The sequence below is a fragment of the Hemitrygon akajei genome, chromosome 1 (genome assembly GCF_048418815.1).
Source record: "Hemitrygon akajei chromosome 1, sHemAka1.3, whole genome shotgun sequence".
NCBI lineage: Eukaryota > Metazoa > Chordata > Chondrichthyes > Myliobatiformes > Dasyatidae > Hemitrygon > Hemitrygon akajei.
The window spans coordinates 122,611,106-122,635,354 of NC_133124.1; the positions used below are offsets into that span (position 1 = coordinate 122,611,106).

General features: G+C 41.4%; 1 protein-coding gene across 2 annotated transcripts in view; it reads right to left on the reverse strand.

Annotated features, from left to right (window-relative positions):
• Nucleotides 1–9,624: 9,624 nt before the first annotated feature.
• The window catches only part of LOC140730521 (desmoplakin-like), a 65,052-nt gene continuing 50,427 nt past the window's right edge, over nucleotides 9,625–24,249 (reverse strand). The window contains exons 23-24 of one of the 2 annotated variants that reach the window (XM_073051086.1): nucleotides 22,323–24,140; nucleotides 9,625–14,300 (exon numbers count right to left, since the gene is read on the reverse strand). In XM_073051086.1, the coding sequence (XP_072907187.1) occupies nucleotides 11,148–14,300; nucleotides 22,323–24,140 (4,971 nt within the window). In that variant the 3' untranslated portion in view covers nucleotides 9,625–11,147. The remainder of the gene's footprint in view (nucleotides 14,301–22,322; nucleotides 24,141–24,249) is intronic. The other variant, XM_073051096.1, reaches the window with a different exon arrangement.

Sequence of the window (24,249 nt, forward strand, 5' to 3'; positions counted from 1 at the left end):
AGACTGTGGGTTCCAGCTGCCAGGGTCATCTGCTGTTCATTACGGACACCCTTTCAGGGCTATGCTTATAATGTGACACAGGTGCCAGCATCGCCTATTGATCAGAAGGCAAAGAGAGATGAAACCTAGCTGGAGGCAGCAGGATCCAGACCTACGGGACACGATGGTGACACTGCTTCAGTAGGCAATGTTACACATGGGATTTCATCCTGGATAAAGTAGCTAGACCTCTGCTCGATGCAGATTTCCTGTGTGCCCATGGACTATTAGTTGATCTTAAGAACTGCCGGCTTGTGGATGTCAAGGACTTTGGGTCGTTACTCTGCTCCCCCAGTAGGTTCCCCACAATGACTCTGTCAAGCGTGTGGACCACCACATGTGGGTTCACTCGACTGCTGGGTGATTTCCCAAACCTCACTGAGTCCACTACAGTCAAAAAACATGGGGGGGTGGGGAGTGTCAAGCAACACATTTCTACACCTGATCAGCCAGTCCCTGCCTATGCGCGTAGACTGGACCTAGAAAAGCTGGCCATTGTGAAGGCTGACTTTGCCTGCATGGAAAGGCTTGACATGAATGCAGATCAAATAGCCCCTGGGCTTCACCCCTCCATATTGTCCCTAAGCCCTATGCTGGTTGCTGCCTATGTGGCGATTACCAACACCTTAATGAGGCCACCACCCCCTGATTGTTACCCGGTCCCACGCATTCAAGACTTTTCAGCACTTTTAGCTGAAAAGTTAATTTTTTTTTTAAGTTGCCCGATTGAACTTTTTTGAGGAAGCGACTAAACACATTAATGAAGGTAGAGCAGTAGATGTAGTGTTAAGGGATTTCAGCAAAGCATTTGATAAGGTACCCCATGCAAAGCTTATTGAGAAAGGAGGCATGGGATCCAAGGGGACCTTGCTTTGTGGATTCAGAACTGGCTTGCACACACAAGGCAAAGAGTAGTTGTAGGTGGGTCATATTCTGCATGGAGGCCGATGACCAGTGGTGTGCCTCAGGGATCTGTTCTGGGACCCCTTCTCTTTGTGAGTTTTATAAATGACCTGGATGAGGAAGTGGAGGGATGGGTTAGTAAATTTGCTGATGATACAAAGGTTGGGGGTGTTGTGGATAGTGTGGAGGGCTGTCAGAGGTTACAGTGGGACATCGATAGGATGCAAAACTGGGCTGAGAAGTGGCAAATGGAGTTCAACCCAGATAAGTGTGAGGTGGTTTATCTTGGAAGGTCAAATATGAAGGCAGAATATAGTATTAACGTTAAGACTCTTGGCAGTGTGGAGGATCAGAGGGATCTTGGGGTCCAAGTCCATAGGACACGCAAAGCTGCTGCACAGGTTGACTGTGTGGTTAAGAAGGCATACAGTACATTGGCCTTCATCAACGTGGGATTGAGTTCAAGAGCTGAGAGGTAATGTTGCAGCTATATAGGACCCTGGTCAGACACCATTTGGAGTACTGTGCTCAGTTCTGGTCACCTCACTACAGGAAGGATGTGGAAAGGGTACAGAAGAGATTTACAAGGATGTTGCCTGGATTGGGGAGCATGCATTATGAGAATAGGTTGAGTGAACTTGGCCTTTTCTTCTTGGAGTGATGGAGATGAGAGGTGACCTGATAGAGGTGTATAAGATGATGAGAGGCATTGATTGTGTGGATAGTCAGAGGCTTTTTCCCAGGGCTGAAATGGCTAGCACAAGACAGCACCTTGGAAGTAGGTACAGAGGAGATGTCAGGGATAAGTTTTTTATGCAGAGAGTGGTGAGTGTGTGGAATGGGCTGCCAGCAACAGTGGTAGTGGCAGATACAATAGGGTCTTTTAAGAGACTCCTGGATAGGTACATGGAGCTTAGAAAAATAGAGGGCTATGGGTAACCGTAGGTAATTTCTAAAGTAAGTACATGTTTGGCACAGCATTGTGGGCCAAAGGGCCTGTATTGTGCTGTAGGTTTTCTATGTTTCTAATTAGGGGCTACCATCAGTTGCCTGTGTGCTCAGAGGACATTCCCAAAACAGCTGTGATAACCCCACCTGGCCTTTTTGAGTTTCTGTGCATGCCATTTGGGCTGAAAAATGATGGACTCTATTAAAAGATGAGAAAATCTCCAGATGCTGGAAATCCAAGAAACTCAGCAGAGCAGATAGCATCTATGAAAAAGAGTAAACAATCGACGTTTCACGTTGAGACCCTGCATCAGTCCAGATGAAAGTTCTTGGGCTGAAATGTCAACTGTTTACTCTTTTCCATAGATGCTGCCTGCCTGCCCTGTTCAGATCCTCCAGCAATTTGTGTGTGTTGCTCTGTATTAAAAGACAAACTTTCTTTTTGTTTACCTGGGTGAGATACTTGTTGCCAGTGGAACATGATTCACATCTCTGCACACTTTTCAAGTGCTTAAGCCAACATGGGTTTATTATTAATCCTGGTAAATGCAGTTTGGGTTGTCAATCATTGACTTTCTCAGCCAATGCATCTCCGCATGTAACCCTCAGGTTTGGCTAGCAGCTTAATCTAGGGGAAGACAGCCTTCGGCCCGGTCAAACTTGAGAAATGTCATTTGGGTGGATGCTGCGTGATGTGTTCCCCTGTAACAAGTCAGTACCACAAAATAACAAACAGGACACAATATGCAATTAAATGATTGAGCTTTATAATCCTTAACTTGACTACAGGGTTAGTAAAGAAACAAAAACAAAATGGCCCATTCTCATGATACAGTCTATTTTGCAACGTTGGAGCTCACGTTTTTCCCATCTGTTGTTCTCCCCGGGCGTCGACTCCCAACCCCATTCCAAATCCACTCTGTTCTGCAATCTATGACTTTCCCATTCTGGGATCTTCTCTCTCCATCTTCCACCGAACTAAAGACCGCAGAGTCCCTTCTCTCAGACCCATAAGAAAGAACTACCTGTCTTTCATTGTCTGGCACACATTCCAAAGCCCCCATTAACTCTAGCCATCGCCCAAACATTGCTGCTACAGAGAAACCATTACATTAGCAGTGAAACATTACAGAAAGGCCATTACATTAGCAATGACACCTTACAGCACGTTACACACAGAAGGTGCAAAACCCCTCTCTTTTATGGACTTCCCACCATTCCACACTTTAAAAAAAAACTCATTCCACAAGCTGCTGAACTTAGGCTCCCCTTGTATAATACCCTTAAAGGCAATGTCTCTAATCATGTGCTTGATTGGTCAGCAGACACAACCAGGGCATTTGATGATACCAAACGAGCTCTTTCCAATGCAACCCTACTGGCGCACCCATTCCACAATGCACCTATAGCCATTACTACTGCCGCTTCAGACTTTGCTGCAGGCGCTATGCATGAAGGACAGTTGGTCAGAGGCATGTTGTAGCTGCTCACCTTCTTCAGCTGAAGCCTCAATCCCCCCCGAAAGGAAGAATAGCACATTTGACCACAAGCTTCTTGGTCTCTACCTGCCTGTCCACCATTTTCATTTTCTAGAGGTTCGCCATTCCACAGCGTTCGTTGACCACAAACCCCTCGTGCACGCTATGGCCAAAATATATAGCAGCTGACAAAGCTGCTGACCCAGAGGTCCAGAGGCTTACCAAACAGTAGTCGCGGGCCTGTGGTTGGCTTACATTAAGTTCGGGGAAACTGGTGTTTCTGTCTTGTGCGAAGTCTCAAACGACTGCCCTCGCCTCACAGTGCCCACAAACTGCAGGCCAACTGTTTCCAACTCCATTCATGGCCTCTCACACCCGGGCCCAAAGACCTGGGTTGCACTAAAGTTTGTGTGGCACGGTCCTAGAAAGGACATGTGTGATCGGATGGCAGCCTGGATGACTGCCAGAGGGCAATAATTAACTCATGTTCTGGCACCACTGGAACATTTTGAGGTCCCTGAGTGATGGTTTGACCACGTCAATGTCGACCTTATTGGTCCTCTTTCCTCCCTGCCATGGTTTCACACACCTTCTTACCATGGTGGACCATCCCACCAGGTGGGTCAGAGGTCATCCCTCTAGCATCAATGACAGCCGCAGACATAGCTCAGATATTTCTCAGCACCTGGGTTGCTCAGTTTGGCACCCATCTGTTATTTTCTCCGACCGCAATCCCCAATTCACATCAGGCTGATTTGGGAATGAGTGTTGGCATAATCATTTCACATGGGTCCTGCTCAGAACAGCTCCTAAACAGGACCTATAGTCATCTGCGTTTGAGTTGGTATACGGGCAGCCATTACAAATGCCATCTTATTTTATTCCTGACACCGTGACGACCTGGTCAGCGTTCGCATCCTCAGTAAACTCAATTCCTTTGCACATATTCCTACCCCCCAACACGGCATACAGCACTCTTGGGCTGGAAGAGAACAACTCATTTGTTTTCGTCCAACATGATGCACACCAACATCCCCCTAGGTCCCCTTATGATGGCCCGTTCTGTACTTCGGAACAGAGAAAAGACTTTTATCACAGATTAGATGGGTAAACCTGGATGTATTTTGGTAGATCACCTTAAACCGGCCCACCAAGATTTGGAGAATTCCGCTACCATGCCCTTGGCATCATGACTTGTCGATGAGCATGTCAACACACCTCTGGATGAGCCAGAGGCCTCTACATTTCCTCCACCCACGGAACATAGGACCAAACTGGGCATCTCGACTGTATTCCAGACAGGGTCACAATTAGATTAGATTAGATTCAACTGGGAGAGAGAAACCGGGGAATTATAGACCAGTTAATCTGACATCGGTGGTGGGGAAAATGCTAGAGTCAGTTATCAAAGATGTGATTTGGAAAGAGGTGAAATCATCAGACAAAGTCAGCATGGATTTGTGAAAGGAAAATCATATCTGACGAATCTTATAGAATTTTTTGAAGATGTAACTAGTAGAGTGGATAGGGGAGAGCAAGTGGAGGTGGTATATTTAGATTTTCAAAAGGCTTTTGACAAGGTCCCACACAGGAGATTAGTGTGCAAACTTAAAGCACACGGTATAGGGGGTATGGTATTGATGTGGATAGAGAATTGGTTGGCAGACAGGAAGCAAAGAGTGGGAGTAAACGCGACCTTTTCAGAATGGCAGGCAGTGACTAGTGGTGTACCGCAAGGCTCAGTGCTGGGACCCCAGTTGTTTACAATATATATTAATGATTTAGACAAGGGAATTAAATGCAGCATCTCCAAGTTTGCGGATGCCACGAAGCTGGGCGGCGGTGTTAGCTGTGAGGAGGATGCTAAGAGGATGCAGGGTGACTTGGATAGGTTAGGTGAGTGGGCAAATTTATGGCAGATGCAATTTAATTTAATGTGGATAAATGTGAGGTTATCCACTTTGGTTGCAAGAACAGGAAAACAGATTATTATCTGAACAGTGGCCGATTAGGAAAAGGGGAGATGCAACGAGACCTGGGTGTCATTGTACACCAGTCATTGAAGGTGGGCATGCAGGTACAGCAGGTGGTGAAAAAGGCAAATGGTACTTTGGCATTCATAGCAAAAGGATTTGAGTACAGGAGCAGGGAGGTTTCTACTGCAGTTGTACAAGGCCTTGGTGAGACCGCACCTAGAATATTGTGTGCAGTTTTGGTCCCTTAATCTGAGGAAAGACATTCTTGCCAAAGAGGGAGTACAGAGAAGGTTCACCAGATTGATTCCTGGGATGGCAGGACTTTCATATGAAGAAAGACTGGAATGACTAGGCTTATACTCACTGGAATTTAGAAGATTGAGGGGGGATCTTATTGAAAAATATAAAATTCTAAAGGAATTGGACAGGCTAGATGCAGGAAGATTATTTCTAATGTTGGGGAAGTCCAGAACAAGGGGTCACAGTTTTAATGATAAAGAGGAAGCCTTTTAGGACCGAGATGAGGAAAAACTTCTTCACACAGAGAGTGGTGAATCTGTGGAATTCTCTGCCACAGGAAACAGTTGAGGCCGGTTCATTGGCTATATTTAAGAGGAAGTTAGATATGGCCCTTGTGGCTAAAGGGATCGGGGGTATGGAGAGAAAGCAGGTACAGGGTACTGACTGTGGATGATCAGCCATGATCATACTGAATGGCGGTGCAGGCTCAAAGGGCTGAATGGCCTACTCCTGCACCTATTTTCTATGTTTATTGTCATTGTGCCAAGTACAGATACAAAGCCAATGAAATGCAGTTAGCATCTAACCAGGAATGCAAAGAATAGTGTTATTTACAAAATACTGCAAATAAAAAGTACTACAGCACACAAATATATAAGTACTGAGACAGTACAAAATGGGTGCAATACTGCTTAGCGCTGTGATGTGAGGTTCAGCAGGGTCACAGCCTCAGGGAAGAAGCTCTTCCTGTGCCTGCTGGTGCGGGAGTGGAGGCTCCTGTATCACCTACTGGATGGGAGGGGAGTGAAAAGCCCATGGTTAGGGTGAGATGCATCCTTGATAATGCTTTTTGACCTGCTCAGGCAGCATTTATGGTAAATGTTCTCAATGGTGGGCAATTGGGTACCAATAATCCGCTGGGCAGTTTTCACCACCCGTAAGGTGTGCATTGCGGACTGATATGGGACAATTGCCATACCACACTGAGATGCAGTGGTATGCTCTCAATGGTACAGCTGTTGCGCCTTTTTGATCAGGATGGAGGAGTTCAGGGACCAGGTGAGATCCTCGGAAATGTGGACACCAAGGAATTTGAAGCTTGATACACGCTCCACTACAGCTCCGTTGATGTAGATGGGGACATGACTGTGGCTCCTAGCATGCCTGAAGTCCACAATGATCTCCTCGGCCTTCTGGGTGTTAAGGGCCAGGTTGTTGTCGGCACACCACGCAGCCAGGTGCTGGACCTCGTCCCTGTAGGCCGTCTCGTCATCCCCTCTGATCAGGCCAATCACCGTGGTGTCATCTGTGAACTTGATTATGAATCAATGCTGGTTTTGGTGAATTCTGGGGGTGAGTGTGTAGGATAGGGTAAGGGGTGGAAACATATGCATTGTTCACAACCACCTACATTGAGCTGGGTTTCACTTTAAGGGGCTGTGTCTGACTAGGTGACGTGATGGCATGAAGGTTTCTACTAGGCTTTACATCCTGCATTTGATTGACAAAGTTAGATGCTACAGTTTCCCTTAAACTTAAAATGCCTCCACTGTTTTATTTATAAAAACCTACACAGACATGGCACCTCAGGAATTTAAATGACTGAACAAAATCTGGAATTACAAGCCAGCGATGGTGAGGGTGACCATGAAGCTGGCAGATTTTTGAGAAACCTGCATTTGGTTCTCTGACAGCACTAAATGAAGAAAATCTGTCTATTCCAGAATCACACTGAACAGAAATAGGCCACTAGACCGATCTCTACTAAAAAATTTTACTCACACCTAGGCACATGGTTGGGAAAGGTGGAGGGATATGGCCCAAATGCAGGCAAATGCCAACTAGCTCAGGGAGATATCTTACTCAGCATGGTTTCATGTCCTATAACTCTGCATTTGATCTATAGCCTTCAATGCCTTGATAATTCACAGGTTAATCCAGATACTTCTTAAATACTGGGAGACAACTTGGCTCCAGGTTGAGTTCCAGATTGCAACCAATCTCTGGGTGAAATAGAAATTTCAATAGATTCTAAGAAAGTGCTCACCTTAAATCCATGCCCTCTAGTTTTAGATGACTCCATTATGGGGAGAGCAGGGAAGACAGCTTTCTAACTATCTAAGCTACTTCTATCAAGCGCTCTTCTCACAACCTCCTCTACTCCAAAGAAACCAAACCCAACCTGTCCACTATCTCCTCATAATTGGAACGCAGGCGAATAAAGTATCTCCAGTCTTCATATTCTGTGCCAGCTGGCATTGCACACAATACTCTACCTGGAACAGAATATAAACAGAAGGCTGGAAGTCCACCAAGCATGTTAAATGTTTCTGTATTTCATTTTCCACCTTATTATTGTTCATTTCAGCTTCTGAAGAACTCTTCTTTTTCACATGCCTGTAAAACCTATCACAATGTTTTACATTCCTCATTATTTTTATGTTCCATTTACACTCTTCATATTTTAAGCCATTCTTTGTTGGTTTCTAAAATATTTCCAATGTTTAGATATACTAGCAATCTTTGCAAATTAACATATATTTTAATTTCAGGCTAATTCCATTCTTTATTAAGCCATGAATGATATCCCATTCTCTTTATTTCTCTATAATGGACATCTTTGTTGGAAATTTTGAAATACATCTTTAAATAGGTTTCCATTAATAGAAGAGCGTAGGATCCAAGGGCAGAATCTCAGAATAAAGGAATGTGCTTTTAAAACTGAGATGAGTAAAAATTTCTTCAGCCAGAGGGTAGTGAGTCTGTGGAATTCATTGCCATGGAGGGTCATGAAGGCCAAGTCATTGGGTGTAGTTAAGGCAAAGATTGATAGCCTCTCCATTTGAGGGAGGCCAAGGATCATCGGGAGAAGGCAGGAAAATGTGATTGAAGAAAATCAGGAATGATTCAATGGCAAATTAGACTTGATGGACCAAATAGCCTTGTTCTGCTCCTATGCCTTATGGTGTAAATAAGTCTTCAGCCTTAACCTAATATGCAATCTGCTTTAGCCAGCTTGCCTTTCTTATCTAGTATGTAACTCTCTTTGAAACCCAACTTTTAAACCTAAATTTATCAAATTGAATATGGTCCTTTCTTAAGGCTTGCTTTATTTTTTTATCTGATAGAACCTTTTTTTAAAACCATTTCATTGACCGTTTGTTGTTGCAATCTTATTCTATGCTCTATCACTAATTCTCATTCATTCTTATGCTTTCACTTTAATTTTCTAAATCTCCCTTTATCCAAATTCTTACCCCAGGGGAAGAATGATTGTGTCTTTCCCCAATGCTACCCCAAATCCTTTTGTCCTGTATCACTTTTTGATCTTTTCCTAGTCTCTAATGTCAGCGAGTTCCCAAATTGGATGTCTGTTCAAACAAAAGGGACAGGGTAGCACAAAGCCCGACAAGTCCCAGGGTTCCAGGTCCTGTCCTCGGCTAGTCCGGGGATTGATACTAAAGTTCAAAGCCCTAAGGTCAATCAGAAGTTCAGTAGTCAAAGCCCAATGAACAAAGATTTGGGGCCTGGAACTGAAGGAGAGCGTGTGTGGAAAAGGTCTGCTGAGTATTGCGGGCTGCCCCCGAACACCTGGAGTGTGTTGGGTTTTACCATAAATGATGTATTTCACTGTAGGTTTTGATGTACGTGTGATAAATAAATTAATTTGAACATGATCTGTTTTGACTCTCCATGGAGCTGTAACCATCTGGAAATTTCAGTTATGTAAAGTTTACATTTTTTTTTAAAAAATTACTGCACTGAATTCTGAAATAATTATCTAGCTCAGCTACATGATGGCCTACTCAAAATTAAGTGTAGGCAAACTATTTACCCATTTAGCAACACAGAAGCCGCTTCATCTCAGTTGGTATACATTTCAAGAAATTGAGCTTTTTTTTACTTGCTCGGTCTCCATTTGTAAGATTTGATGTGTATTTGCCTGCACATGCAACTTTTTAATAATCAAATGATTGTATTTCATTAAATATTCACAATACTAAGAATATGAAAAGAAAAATACATACACTTCATTCAGCAAGCTTTAAACAAACATTTTTTTATTAACAGATTTTTTTGGCTATGTACTGAATATTCATCAAAACATTAGAAAAACTAAGTATAATTTCCTTTGTACCTGCTAAAATATCCCATAAGTATAAGATTACATAATTACAATGGAGCCAAGTTAAGATCAATTAGTTTTTAATCTATAGAAAATTTAGTGTGAAACAAACTGAAACCACAATTATTTCTATACAATAAAAACCCTCCAAAGAATTGACATATTTAACATCTCACTCTATTGGCACAATCCTTTACAACTTTAAAACTGTTGTACAGTATTAACTGAAAAAGCAGTCTCTTCTGGAAAGGGTTACACGTTGAATTTCTCATTATATCAGTAACCTTTGGATTTGGTTATTCAATTCAATTCATCTGGTTAACATTTCGCATAAACTGTACCTCCACAAATCCATGAAAATTCTACAGTTTGTACATGACTCAACTGTAGTTGGTCTCACCTCTAATAATGATGGGACTTGCTATCAAAGAGAGGTAGACCCATCTTGCAGCAGGTTGTGCTCGTAACAACTTGGAACTTGGTGCTATCAAGACAGTGGAAATGAGGATTAACTTGCAGCGACAACTCCCTACCAGCCCCACCCCCCACCTTGGAAATAAATGGTCAGGCCGTGTTTGTGGTTGAGTCATTCAAATTCTTGGGAACTACCATTACCAATACATTGAAGTGGAACAAGTACACCCAGCGGCAATTGTTCTTCCTACGCCAGCTTGGTAAACTTAGAATCTCCAGGCATATCCTGATGAATTTTAACTCTCATCACTAAGAGTGCTGTGACCATCTCCATCACTGTTTGGTCTCCCACCACCTCCTCCTCTCCAAGTCCAGGCTACAGTGATTGGTCCACTCACTGGAGAAGATCATTGGCTGTCAGCTACCAGACATGTTCATGGCCAGAGTGAAGAAAAGAGCTGAAAAAATACTGCCGACTCCATCCATGCTACAGCAATTACCTTTTCACCAATTTGCCAACAGGGAGAATGCTACAAGTCTATCATCACCATGACTACACGTCTTCTCTGAAGTTTCTTTCCTGGAGCTATCCAGCTTTTCAACAAAACTCACTCAGGTGTAATATCCCAATTGTTCCTGCACAACATCTGTTAAATGGTCCTTCCTGCTCTCCTCCTTCTGTTGAGAATGATTGAGCTCATGTTCACATTTACACAAGTTTGATTATTGACGTTTCTGCTAATTGTTGATTGCTCATGACTGTTTGCACTGCTGTCCTGGTAAACTGTTGGTTTCAATGGTGTTGTCTGTTGTCCTGTGTTTTGTGCTTGACACCGAACCACGATCAATTCTGGTACATTTTACATACTGGCAATAAAGTGATTCCGATTCTGATTTTGATAATGATCTTAACAGGGCACCAATGTATGAATCAACTATATTTGAAAGCATTTGAAAAGAATATAAATTTGGATCTTCCACACATTTCAAAAACTACCACACTTGGATATTAGTAACAAATGATTAATGTGTAATAGAGGAGGATTTAATGGTTATATGACTACTAGTTAAAATGGAAGAGCTGGCATCAAAACTTCCTCGTCTTGACCCACTTCTTGAGCTTGAACGGGAACCTGAGCGGGAACCTGGTCGGGAATTTGGTCCAGAGAAACCACCTGCATTGTATGCACTATTAATTCCTTTGGTAGAAAATGATGTTGCTTCTAATAGCCGTAGGCCTGTCTTGTCTTCAACCATTGAACGATCTACTGCCTCCTTATATGAAATCTTCAATTTTGTTTTGGGACACGTCATACATTTTGAGTAACTGCTGCTATCCTGCAGTTTCTGAGCTGATTTGGCATTAACCAAGCCTCTCCTTACTGCTTCATCAATGGTAATTCGCCCTGCAAAGTTTGGCACAACAAGTCCACCTGTAGCACACTGGTACTCGAGGAAACGTTGCCCAGCTTCATGTGGCAGCCAATTCTCTTGCATCGCTTCTGCTGCAGAGAGTCTTTTCTTGTTCTTCACATCGTCAAAACCGACATAAGCTTTCTGGGCTGGCTTTAACCGCTTTCCCATCTCTTCATCAATGATATGTTGATATATAGCATCTTGAATGGATAGCTTCTGACCAGTTCCAGGATTTATTATACCTCCTGTACAGGCCTGAGCTTCTAGTAGCCTCTGCCCTGTAATTGTGTCAACAATATTGCGACGCATGGCTTCAGAAATTGTTATTTTTTCCAGTGTTTCAACATCAAAGATGGCGGCAATGGGAGAAGAATCCTCCAAAGAATCAAAAGGCTGTTTTAAACCTGGTGATGGAATTGGACTACTGTTCATTACACTGCTCACTTTAGATGCACTAAGATTATCCTTATCAGTAAACAAATCCACAAACTGTGAAAGTGTCAGAGTTCCAGCCCGATAGTCGTCAAAACTCTTCTTATCAATTATGCCTTTCTGTAATGACTCTTCAATGTCATACTGATTTCCAGTTTTCCTGTCAACAACCACTGTTTTGGTACTTCCATCTGATCCTTTAATTGTTATCTCTTCCCACTCTGCCTCCTGTTCAGAAAGTTCAAGGAAAGTCTCATAATCTATCAGGTCTTTATGATATGCCTCGCGTACTGACATTTCTCGCTCTGTTTCAGGATCCACAACGACCACTCTACGCTTTCTTACTGCAGATGATCTTGAAGTTGTAGGCTCCTTTTTCTTTTGTTTTAGAGGCAATAAACAAAGTCCTGTGACTTTATCAGTAATGCACCGATCCTTTAATTGAAGATAGGTCAAATTCTCTTCTGTGTTGGGATCAAAGAAGCCTTTAGTGTCATCACTGGGATCAATTAGAACTTCATTCAATTCTTTGTTGAAGTAATTACGCTTGTAAGCAACATCAACTGGCAAGCGATGGCTGTGCATTGGATCAATAATTCCACCAGTGGCAATTTGGGCTTCAAGTAAGCGAATACCATGATTGTGTTCAATCAAGTCTTTTTGCATTGCCTGAAACAACGAGATGGTTTTCCCAGTTTCAGGATCCTTGTAACCAGTAACAGCCCTTTCTGCTGAAAGTAGTTTCGTTTTGAACTCCACACCGATGAGTTTCTTTGCAGCAGCTTCCTCAACAGTCAGCTTTTGGTTATTAATTGGATCAATTACATGACCTGTGGCTGCCTGGGCTTCTAGTAGCTCAAGGGCCGTGCCTTGTCTAATCAAGCCCTTCCTCATGGCTTGATAGATTGGCAGTGTTTCCTGTGTGGCTTCAACAAACACTCCTGCAATACAACTGTCACCTTGCAGGTAGCCCTTGTACTGGGCAGCAACATCATCTATTGTGAGCAGTCCATGTGAAAGATGGTCTACTGTTTTTTTATCTATAATCTGGGCATTTACAAGATTCTGCAGTGGAACAGATGCTCTGATTCCTGGTAATTCTATTTCTGACCTTTGCACAGGCAAAAGTAATAAATCAGTTCCAGGATCTGTTCTGCAGTTTAATTTCAGCTGCTGATAGGAAACTTTGGAATCTGTGGTTGGATCAACAAAGATTTTTGATTCGTCAAAAGCAGATGTAAGCCTTTGATACATTTCTGCATCAACCAGCCCACGTTTATATGCCAGCTCTTTTGGCAAATACACACTGTTAACTGAATCAACTATTCCACCTGCTGCAATCTGTGCCTGTAACAAGCGAAGGCCTGTCACCTTGTCAACGATATTTTTTTTCATTGCTTCAAACAGTGAGATAACCTTTCCTGTGAATGGGTCTTTAAATCCAGTTACAGCCTTTTCTGCTACCAGGAGTTTGTCTCTGTCTTTATGATCCACAAGGCCTGTTGCAACAGCTTCATCCACAGTCATCCTTTTGTTTCTCTGTGGATCAATGATGAATCCAGTAGCTGCCTGTGCTTCCAAAAGTGATATAGCCTCATCAGGACTAATGATATTCTCTTTTGCAGCTTCAGATAGTGACAGTTTTTTTCCATTTGATGGTGAATAGACTCCAGCTATACTCTCCAACCCATGAAGATGCACATTAATGTCGTTTGAAACATCCATCAATGTTCTTTCGCCCCTCAGCAGCTTATCTAAAGTTGATTTATCAATTAGCTGGCAATCATACAACTGGGTTGCTGTAACCTTTTTACGGATTCCATCAAACAGAAGTTTTGCAGAATCAACCACAACCATATCACCTGTTTGAGTCTGTTTGTTGAAAGTTGGCGGTGTCTGACTGAGCTTTTCAATTTCTAATTTCGTTTTGGCTTGGAGTGCTTCCAGCTCCATCCTCTTCGCTCTTTCACTATCCTCAAGCTTCCGCCTGTATCTTTCTTCAGTTGTTCTCAGTTCTGCTTGCAGTCTATCTAGCTCAGCTTTCAAACGCTCAAACTCACTACTTGATTTGCCCTTTTCTAAATGTTGCACTTCCGCCTGATTCTTCCAGTAGCTTATGTCACTTCTGATGATATCGACTTCATCCTGAAGTCGCTGCTTCATGCGGGACTCAGCTTCAAGGAGTGCCTTTACTCTACTTAGTTCATCTTCATAACGCTGAAGCCTTGCCTTATCCTGTTCCAGGAGTTTGATCTTCAGCAGCAGGGATTCTTTTTCTTGCAAAATGTCTTTATGAGCAGTATGTGTCTGCTTAATCATATTGGTTGCCTAAATGTTAAGATAGAACATAATCATGTTTTCACATTTCAAAATTTAGCTTTAGGCCAAAAAAGTAGATATTTAAAATTATATTTGTAGAACAGATTGCTTTATATACAATTATTCTTTCAAAAAATCTTCTCATTTTAAGGAACTATTCACTTAATTTAGTTATCATAGCAAAATTATTTCTCATCAGTTATTCATTGATTACACCAAAACAGTTAATGAATAGGTATATTTACTAAGAGATTTAATATACTGCCATATTTAACTACTTTACTGAATGAACTGTTAGAAAACCGAAAGGCTGGAAGAAATTGGGTAAAAGTGTCTTAAGGTATCTTCCGGAGATCTGAAGGGCTCTATATTGTTAGCGCCTTTGTCACAAGTAAAGGCAGAAGATTGGTTTTCAGTAAACTCTCCCATCAACAGCAACAATACAAGTTTCTATTACTGCCCATCAAGTGTTTGCTGCTACTCTGTGTGAAAGGCAACAAAAAAAAAGACTGCACCCGTCACCTAGTCATTTAAATGGCACTAAGAATTGTTATCACAAGTGATTCGAGTTATCAAATTCTTTCTTCGAGGATGAACATAGAAAAGCATTGCACAGGAAGGCTCTATTGACCCACAACAACCTTTTAACCTACTCCAAGATCAATCTAACGCTTAGCTCTCACACAGTTCTCCATTTTTCTTTCATCTATTCAAATCTCTTAAATGTCCCTTATGTATCTGGCTATTCCACTATCCCAGACAGCACACTCCACACACCCACCACTGTGTCTAAAGTATCTATGGCATCCTTCTATATTTTTCTCCAATTACCCTAAAATGATGCCCTCTCATACTAGCCATTTCCACCCTGGGGAAAAAGGTGCTGGCTGCCCACTCTATCTATGCTTCTTATCATCGTGTATGCCTCTATCAAAGTCACCTCTCATCCTTTTTTGCTGCAAAGAGAAAATCCCTAGCATTTGGAAAAATTTGGAAAATAAAAATGAAAATTCCAAATTTTTCCTCACAAAACATGCTCTCTAATCCAAACAGCATCCTAAGTAAATCTCCTCTGCATTCTCTCTAAAACTTCCACATCCTTCCTATAATGATGTGACAAGAGTTTTGTAGAGCTGCAACATTACCCAGTAGCTCTTGAATTCAATCCCTCACTAATGAACAAACAAGTTAGCAGTCAGTCTCCAAGTTTTCATATTTTCTTGGAAGCTTGTAGGGCTAGGCTTCTCAGGGCTTCTGTTGTAAGGCAAAATCTTTTAATTGGAGGTGTACTTAGCTATTAACAAATCCCAATTAAAGAAAGGCATTTTAAAATTATAATTTGGTTATGTCCAAACAGAGATTAAGTTGACACAAGAATGTTTTATGGAAAACCATTAAAATAAATACTATGAGTTACTGGAAAATGGATACAAAGACTGCACATGTTACTGTTGATAAAAACATATTGCCTTTAAAATGTTTACAGCAACTATGATATTTATTCTATAACTTTAACCCTTTTTAGTAATTAAATGACACTTAAACTTGTTTGTCATTTCATCTTGCAGCAGAAGAAACTTATGCCAGCATACACTGATATGAAAGTAATGAAGAATAATCGTTGTGGTTGTACTCATCTCTGAATATGGCAGAGGTTGGCTTCATGGCACAATTAAAGGGATATACAAAGGATAAACATTTTATATCACTCGTGTCATCTTTTTTGTGAAAATATGTGGTCCGTTTGTAATGAGGCACAACGAATTTTACTTACTAATCAAAGTAGAAAAGACACGTCTTAGCAGAAAAGATGAAGCACTTTTTTTGGCAAAGGTGTTGTCCTATTCATGAATTTTTGGATTCATCTTTCAGATTCTTTTTAAATCAGCAAATAGTGAATGGAACAAGCTGCCCAAGTAAGCGATGCATGTGGGTACAATTACAATATTTAAGACATTTAGAAAGGTTCATAGATAGGAAAGGTTTAGAGGGTTATAGGCCAAACATGAGCAAATGAAATTAGCACAGGCAGGCACTTTTGGGATTATGGACAAATTGGGTCAAGGGTCTGCTTCCATGCTGTCTTTTTTCTACGAAACTAACAAAAAATTGACATCTGGTATTTTATTACGTTTACATGACTAAATCATAACTGAAGCCATTTTCACTTGTCATAAATAATTAGGTCAAAAAAGTTAGTTTCTATCTGTATACAATGTTAGACTGCGGCAGCACTCACCAGCCAAGCAGAAAATCTACTGCTCAATATGGCAATAGATGGTCAGCTGACTGAAGGCAACAGCTGAACAATTGGGAAATCTCGGCTCCAGTGCTACTATGATACCACTAATTAGATACAAACTGGCATGACTGATCTGTATCTATCAATGTGACTTCCTGCTATGGTGTTATCCCCTTTTTACAAAAGTTACAGCACTTTCAAAACCACCCAGTTAGCGATCAACAACTTCAGTTTGCATTTTCAACAGAAGACTAGAAAGAACTGGTCAGCCTAACCCTTCAGCTTACTCCATTATTCAGTAAGATCACGGCCAACCTTGTCAGGTCAGCTATCAAGCACAATTCCCATTTCCCTTCAGCATCATAAATCTACAATGCGAGTCTGGGATGTATTTAACATCTCAGTATCCATGGGCCACAAATCTCAAATATTCATCAACTTCTGGGTGAAGAAATTTCTTCTCCTCCAAAGTTGAAAGTGTTGTCCAGATTCATTTAAGTCAAAATTTATTTGGTAACATTTACATGCATTGGATTTGGAATAACATACCTATGACTTTAAGTGAAAGTTTATTTAATATTAATTTTGATTATGGCAGTCCATTATGTTCACAATTAAATTAAATCAGTGCATTAAGAAATCAATTGAAGTTAAAGCATTTTAAGGAGTTGCCAACAGATTAGATCCAAGCATCTAATTATAAATGGTGATGCCTAATTAAAAAAGCTAACTGGAAGAGGCAGAGCCATAAACATTGATACCCAGGACGCAACACAGGAGCAATTAAGAACCATTGGCAACCATCTTCAGCTACTAGTGTATAGTCTATTTTAGATTTCTTCTGGGACATCCACCATTTTGTAAGCTGGACCAGCCATTTCAACTGACCCCATGAAAGAACAAGAAATGGCTGAGGACACTGGACAGAACTATGATAATAGGACCAGATAATGCCACTGTAATACTGAAGATCCATACTCTTAAAATCAGCTAGGTTCATCCTGCTCACACAAAGCTTCCCTTGTCCAATTCAGCTGAACACCATAAACTCAGCCTACGTTCTATTATCAAAGTCATAGATGGCATCATCAGTGCTAGCCAGGGATACTGAGACACAATCAATTCCTTACCAAAACCCAGAATAGGCTACACTAGGGCCATTTGGTTGCAGACCTCATCACAACTTTTGCTCAAGTGGACCAAACAGCTGAATTCCAAAAGCAAGACAAAAGTAACATTTTGATATTCAGGAGAGATATCAAAAGCTATCAACATTAATGGGCACCAAGGGTATAAACTGCAATAGGAGGAGTCATACCTCGCACAAAATGGTGGTGGTTTTGGTCCTTATAATTTAATCACCCCAGCTGCATCCCGATTCCTTCCATCTTCAGCTGCTTCATCAATAGTGCTCCTTCCATCGCAAGATTAGGAGCGAGTCTGCCCAATTATTGCATAATGTTCAATTTCATTTGCAATTCCTCAGCAAATGAAGCAGCCATTGCCTGTACACAGCTAAACCTGGACAGGTTTTGGCCTGGGCTGATAACTTCCAATTAACACTCACGCCACAGAAATGTCTAACAATCAGAATCCGCAAGGAGAGATTCTAACCACCTGCCCCTGACAACAGATAGCCTTAGCATCACCACATCTTCTACATCCACACATCTTGGAGTCACCACTGACCAGAAGCTCAAATAGACCAGCAAGTCCTATAAATAACATTGTTACAATAGCAGGCTAGAAGTTGGGTATCCTGCAGTGAGTGACTTGCTTTATGATGCCCAAACATGTTTCCACTATCTACAAGACACGTCAGGTATGTGTTTGGAATCAATCCGTAGATCTCGATGAATGCAGTTCCAATTATGCTCAAGACCGAAACCACCAAGGGTGAAATAGATGGGGTACCAATCATAGTCTATCACCTGAAACATTAATTCTTTCCATCATCTCTACACAGTGGCTTTGAAGTGTATATTTACAAAATGTACTACGGTTCTCTCAAATTCATGTCCATTATCACCAAAAGAGGACAAGGGTTCGGGGTATACTGGAATATCACCATATTGATGTTCCCTTCCATCCAAACACACAAATGCATTTCCAATCTTTCACTGTGATTGGTTCCAAATCCTGGAGTTCCCCGAACAATGACCCTGTGAAAGTATCTTCAGCCGATCCATTGCAGCAGTTCAGATGGACAACTCAGGACCACCTTAAGGATAATAACTGTGACTTTACCAGTGACTTCTACCTTCTGATGTATGAATAAGTAGAAAAGATTCACCTACTGCTCTACACAAATAACTCTGAGCAATTTTGAATACTAGATCTTTTAATCTACTCAGAATGGGAAAATGTTGTCTAAAGACACAAGTGTTCTAGTCTGCCAATACGGTAACATGCACACCAGTTAGGTTGTGAAATTTCCAAAATGGTGCAGGTAGTAGAACAAAGACCCAAGTATGTCTAGTATCTGCCTGGTTAAAAGCAAATCTTCTACCCAACACTCTCAAGATAAATGTACTCAGGGGAATAGAACCAAGGGCTAGTGATCTTCACTGAAAATCCATGTATGCCATGGCTTAGTTATAATCTGGCATATCCAAGGAGACCCAAGGAAAATGGTAGACAAGCTTTTAGGCAAATCTGCACCTACCCAACACCACCATCACTCCTTTCTCCTTTTCTGCAAATCATTGCCATCAGAAAACAATTGTGGCTTCTCTGCTTGATGGGCCATGCAATCTAAATACTCTCATTACTTTGCAAGCTCTATTAGCATTTGCCGGTGGGTTCTCCATTCTGTGCTAATTACATAATCATTTATTGAGGAATTATGGGGCAACCTATTATTTTAATTGGACAGCTACAGAGTCCTATAGCATGGAAACAAACCATTCAGCCCACCACAATCAGGCTGATCAGAGGACAACATCCTTATTAATCCCATCTTCCAGCACCTGGCCAACAGTCTCCTAATCCGAGGCAATTCAAGTTCTCTTAAACACTTTCAGTAACTTTGCTTCCACCACTCTCTCAGACAGTGTGTTCCAGGTACTCACTGCACACTGGGTGCATAAAAGACCCATCAAATCCCTTCCACAGCTCCTACCCTTGCCCCCAATTTATATCCTCTGCTTTTATTCACCTTTAATGATGAAAGGCTTACTGCAGTCCACCCTATCTACACGAGTTCATATTGCTGTATCATGTTCCCTCTTAACCTTACCCACTCCAGGGAAAACAGATCTGGCCTCTCTAACTCTTGAAAGCTGAAATGCTCCACCTCATGCAACATCCTGATGAATCTCCTCTGCAGTGCCATTACATCCATAATGAACAGAATTGCATGCAGTAGTTCTACTGAGATCTCATTAATGTTTCATAAGGTTGGAACACAGCTCCTATATTCAATGCCTCAACTATGAATGCCAGAGTTACATATGCCTTCTTAATCAAACTATCCATCTGCATTGCCACATTCAAGGATCTTTGGACTTGCACACCAAGTTACCTCTGTTTTCAACCTCCCTAGGTCCCTAATATTCGTAGTTTTTATTCTAGTCTCATCGGTGCTTCCAAAGTACATCACCTCACATTGATCTTCATGTTATCTGTGAACTTAAAACGATGCTTCCTGCATGTATATGGATGATTTGGGTAAACGCGCTGTCCTTCAGTTACAGATGCCCAACTTATGGACACCTCTACCTATGAACAAGCTCACGTACAGTTGTTAAATTCCGAAGTCCAAAGTCCGATACATGTCCCTGTGTGTCTCCTCACTGCACTGGACTGATTCTGCAGCCGAGTCCTGGATCGACTGCAGCAATGACTGGCTTTGTGGCTGGGCACTCACTTCGGTGAACTTCAGTTCTGAATGTTACTTGCTTACTTTTATTGTTTGCACGATTTCTTCCCCCTACACACTGGGTGTTCGGCGGTCTTTTATTTTAAATTGGTTCTGTTGGATTCCTTTTGTTTTGTGGCTGCCCGAAAGGAGATGCTTCTCAAGGTTCTATATAATATAGATGCTTCGATAATAAATGAACTTTGAATGTGCATATAGCAAAAACCACTTTCCTCTCTACACTTGTAGTTATCTGATCAGTTTGTGTGTGTTGATATCACTTATGGTGATACTGTAGAATCATGGCTACCATATCAAGTGATTTTTATGTATTTCTGACTTGCCGACAAAATTGTCTTGTGAACATCTGTAAAAGTGGAACCAGTTCATTACCTGGGGACGGACTATCCCAACGTCGATTCCTGTAGAACTTCTCTGGTCATAGGCATCCAGTCACAAAAATCAAGCCTCTACCATATCTCTATACCACAGCAATGCCCACTTCTTTTCTTGTAACCTATTCTCTCACATATACCCATCAACCTCCACCTGATTCTTCCACTTGTTACCCAGTCTATTTGTAATTTACAGTAGCCAATCAACCCAACAATCGGCACATCTGGTATATGGAAAGATATCTGTAGTACCTAAGGGGAAGACCCACATGATCATGAGGAGAACATGCAAAATCCACGCAGACAGCACTGGAGGCAGAATTGAACCCAGGGTACTAGAGCAGAGAGGCCTCTGCACAACCTATAACATGACGTACCAACAACATCTCAATTGTTAAATTTGTTTTCTTGGATGAGATAGGTGTTAAAACAAAATAGAACCAAAATTGTTGTGCTATAATAGAATTCTTACTTTCATGTAAATTAGTCATTGATGTTCTATTTGGGAATAAACTGAACAGGGGAAGTTTTTGCTACTATTTGGCTTACTAGCCTATTAACCCAAGTAGTTTCATGAAAATCTACAGATTTTCACTTGTTTGTGATTAGATTCTGGAGATGCTAGAAGTCCAGAGCAACACTCACAAAATGCTGAAAGGAACTCAGCAGGTCAGGGAGCATCTACGGAAATGAATGATTGGCATTTCAGGCCATGACCCTTGATCAGGGCTGGAAAGGAAGAGGGGAGATGCCAGGATAAGTAGATGGAGGAGGGAGGGGAGGAGGAGGAGTGCAAGCTGGAAGGTGACAAGTGAGCCAAGTTCACTTGGGGGAGGAGGGATATAAGAAGCTGGGAGGTGATAGGTGGCAAAGGTAAAGGGCTGGAGAAGATAGAAGAGTGGACTATGGGAGAACAGGAAGATGCAGGGGCACTGGGGGAGGTGATAGGCAGCTAAGGAAAAGAGGCAAGGGGGGGGGGGGGGTCCAGAGTGGGGAAATGAAGAAGAGGGACAGGGGAAAGAGGGAAAAAATATTACCTGAAGTTAGAGAAATCGATATTCATGTCATCAGCTTGGAGGCTCCTGAGATGAATACAAGGTGCTGCTCTTTCAACCTAAGAGTGCCCTCAACATGGCAGAAGAGGCGTCCATGGACTGACATGTCAGAATGGGAATGGGAATTGAAGTGGTTGACCACAGGAAAATCCTGTTTTTTTGCAGATGGAACGAATGTGCTTGATAAAGTGGCTGGCCAAATTTTGATATAATTTCAAAGTTCCGAAATGCTTGCAAAGGTGAGCCCATTAGCTGATCCAATTTGAATGAAGTTCTACAGAATGATAGCCCAATTAGATGACTGAAAATTCTACAGAAATTCTATCTGAATTCACTCTCATATTTCCTGAAAGCTATGGATATCTTTAGTGGCAAAATACTAGACAATGTTAACATTCATTGTTTATATTTCTGTGTAGTAAAGATTAATAATAATAACAACAACAATACACGTGATAAAACATTAAAACTTGCATGTACCTCCAGAGCTTGCTTTTGGAATGATTCAACTTCCAGTTTCAATTTTTCCCTCTCATTCTTTAACTCAATAATTAGCTCTTGAAGGTCAGTTGTTCTTTTGTTAGACAGCTCAAGTTGCATCCTGAGCTCAGAGATGGTTTGCGACTTCTCACCCTCGGTTTCATTTTGGCTTCTGCGGAAATTATCAAATTCTGTCCTCGAGTTTCTCAATTCTTCTTCCAACTTCAGTCGTTCTTTCGTGAGATTTTCCACAATGGAACGCAGCCTATCTATTTCACTTATGCTTTCGTTCAAAGCCTTGCTTTTCTCTTCAATTGTTTTCTGCAAGCTCTCATTTCTCTGATGAGCCTGTCTCACGTTCTCTTTCTCTTGATTCAACTGGCGACGCAGTGTTTCTACATCGGTGTACAACCTACTTAACTCATCTGTGCTGATAGCCTTCTCTTTGCGTTGCTGGTCCAAAGCATTCCGTTGCTCGGAGAGATCATTCTCCACCATCTTCTTCATCATTGAGATTTCTTCAATCTGATGGGTAAGTCGCGTAATTGAACTTGTATGTTCCCTGCACTTTTGTTCAAGGTTTTTAAACTTCTCTTCAGCACTACTTCTCCTTGCACTCTCCTCATTTAGATTCTTCCTTAGCTGTTTCAGTTCCTCATCTACCTTATATTTTGTATTGTTTGCATCCCTTAAACTGTTCTGCAGGCGTGCAATTTCATTTTCCAAACCAGCCTTTTCTCTAGATATTCTATCACGTTCCACCTTTATAATTGTAAACTCTTGCTCTGTGGTTTTAATTTTAGTAAGATTTTCAGCTTCATTTTTCTGAAAATTTGTTTGTACTTTTTTCAATTCATCATTCTCATTTTCCAAATGCTTCTGCTTATTTATTTCTTCCTCTAGCAAGATCTTTAGCCTTTCAATCTCCTTGGCTTTGTCATGGATAGCCTTGGAGGTATCCTCCTGAAATGATTTAAACCTCAGAGTTTCCTCAGTTTTAAACTTGGTGAGCGTTTCTATTTCTAGTTCAAGTTCCCTCCTCTTCCGGGATTCTTCAGCACTAGCTGATTTCTGCTGCAAAACATCCCTTTCTGCCCTTTTCCTACTCAACTCAATTTCCCTGGCAGAACTTCTTAATTGATCTATTTCATCCCTGAGGTTCTTTTTCTCATTCAGAGCCTTTTGCAACTGAATATTCAAAGCGGCAACATCATCTTCCTTCCTAATATTTAACCTTTCAACTGTAGTTTCCCTTATATGAACCTCTTTTTCAATCTGTGAATTCAATACCCTTTTTTCCTGCTCAAAATTGTCCCTAAGCCTATCTAGTTCACTTTCAAGTTGTTGCCTTCTTAAAGACTCCTCCTTCAACACACCCCTCAGCCTTTCCATCTCTTTTTCCTTGTCTTTGATCGATTTCTCAAGCTCCAATTTGAGCCAGTGAGCCTCATCAAGCTCCTTCTGCTTCATTCGGAAAATACTGTCATATTCATCCTTTTGCTCGGCACATTGGGTTTCAGTTAATTTTCTCCTTCTTTTTTCCTCATCAATTTCAAACGTCAATCTTGTGATCTTCTCATTGATTTCCTTAATTTTGATAAGTTGTGCATCTAGATTCTGTTTCGTGGCATCTCGGTCTACTTCAGCATTTCTCTTCTGCTCCTCTAGGAGAATTATCTTTTTCCGGAAGTCTGCGTACTCATTTTGAACCTGGCTTAAATGTTGATCAAGATACTTCTTCTGGTGCATACTATCAGCATTCTCATCTTGGGCATTTTTAAGTGCCTCTTCCAAAAGCTCAATTTTTGTGTTTTTTATCTGTATAATTAAAATTAGATTGAAGTGGCCTGTGATATTTTGGTTTGTAACCTACATTTCTTTAATATAAACATTAAGTCATCAATCTAAAAGTTGATTACACAGTTAT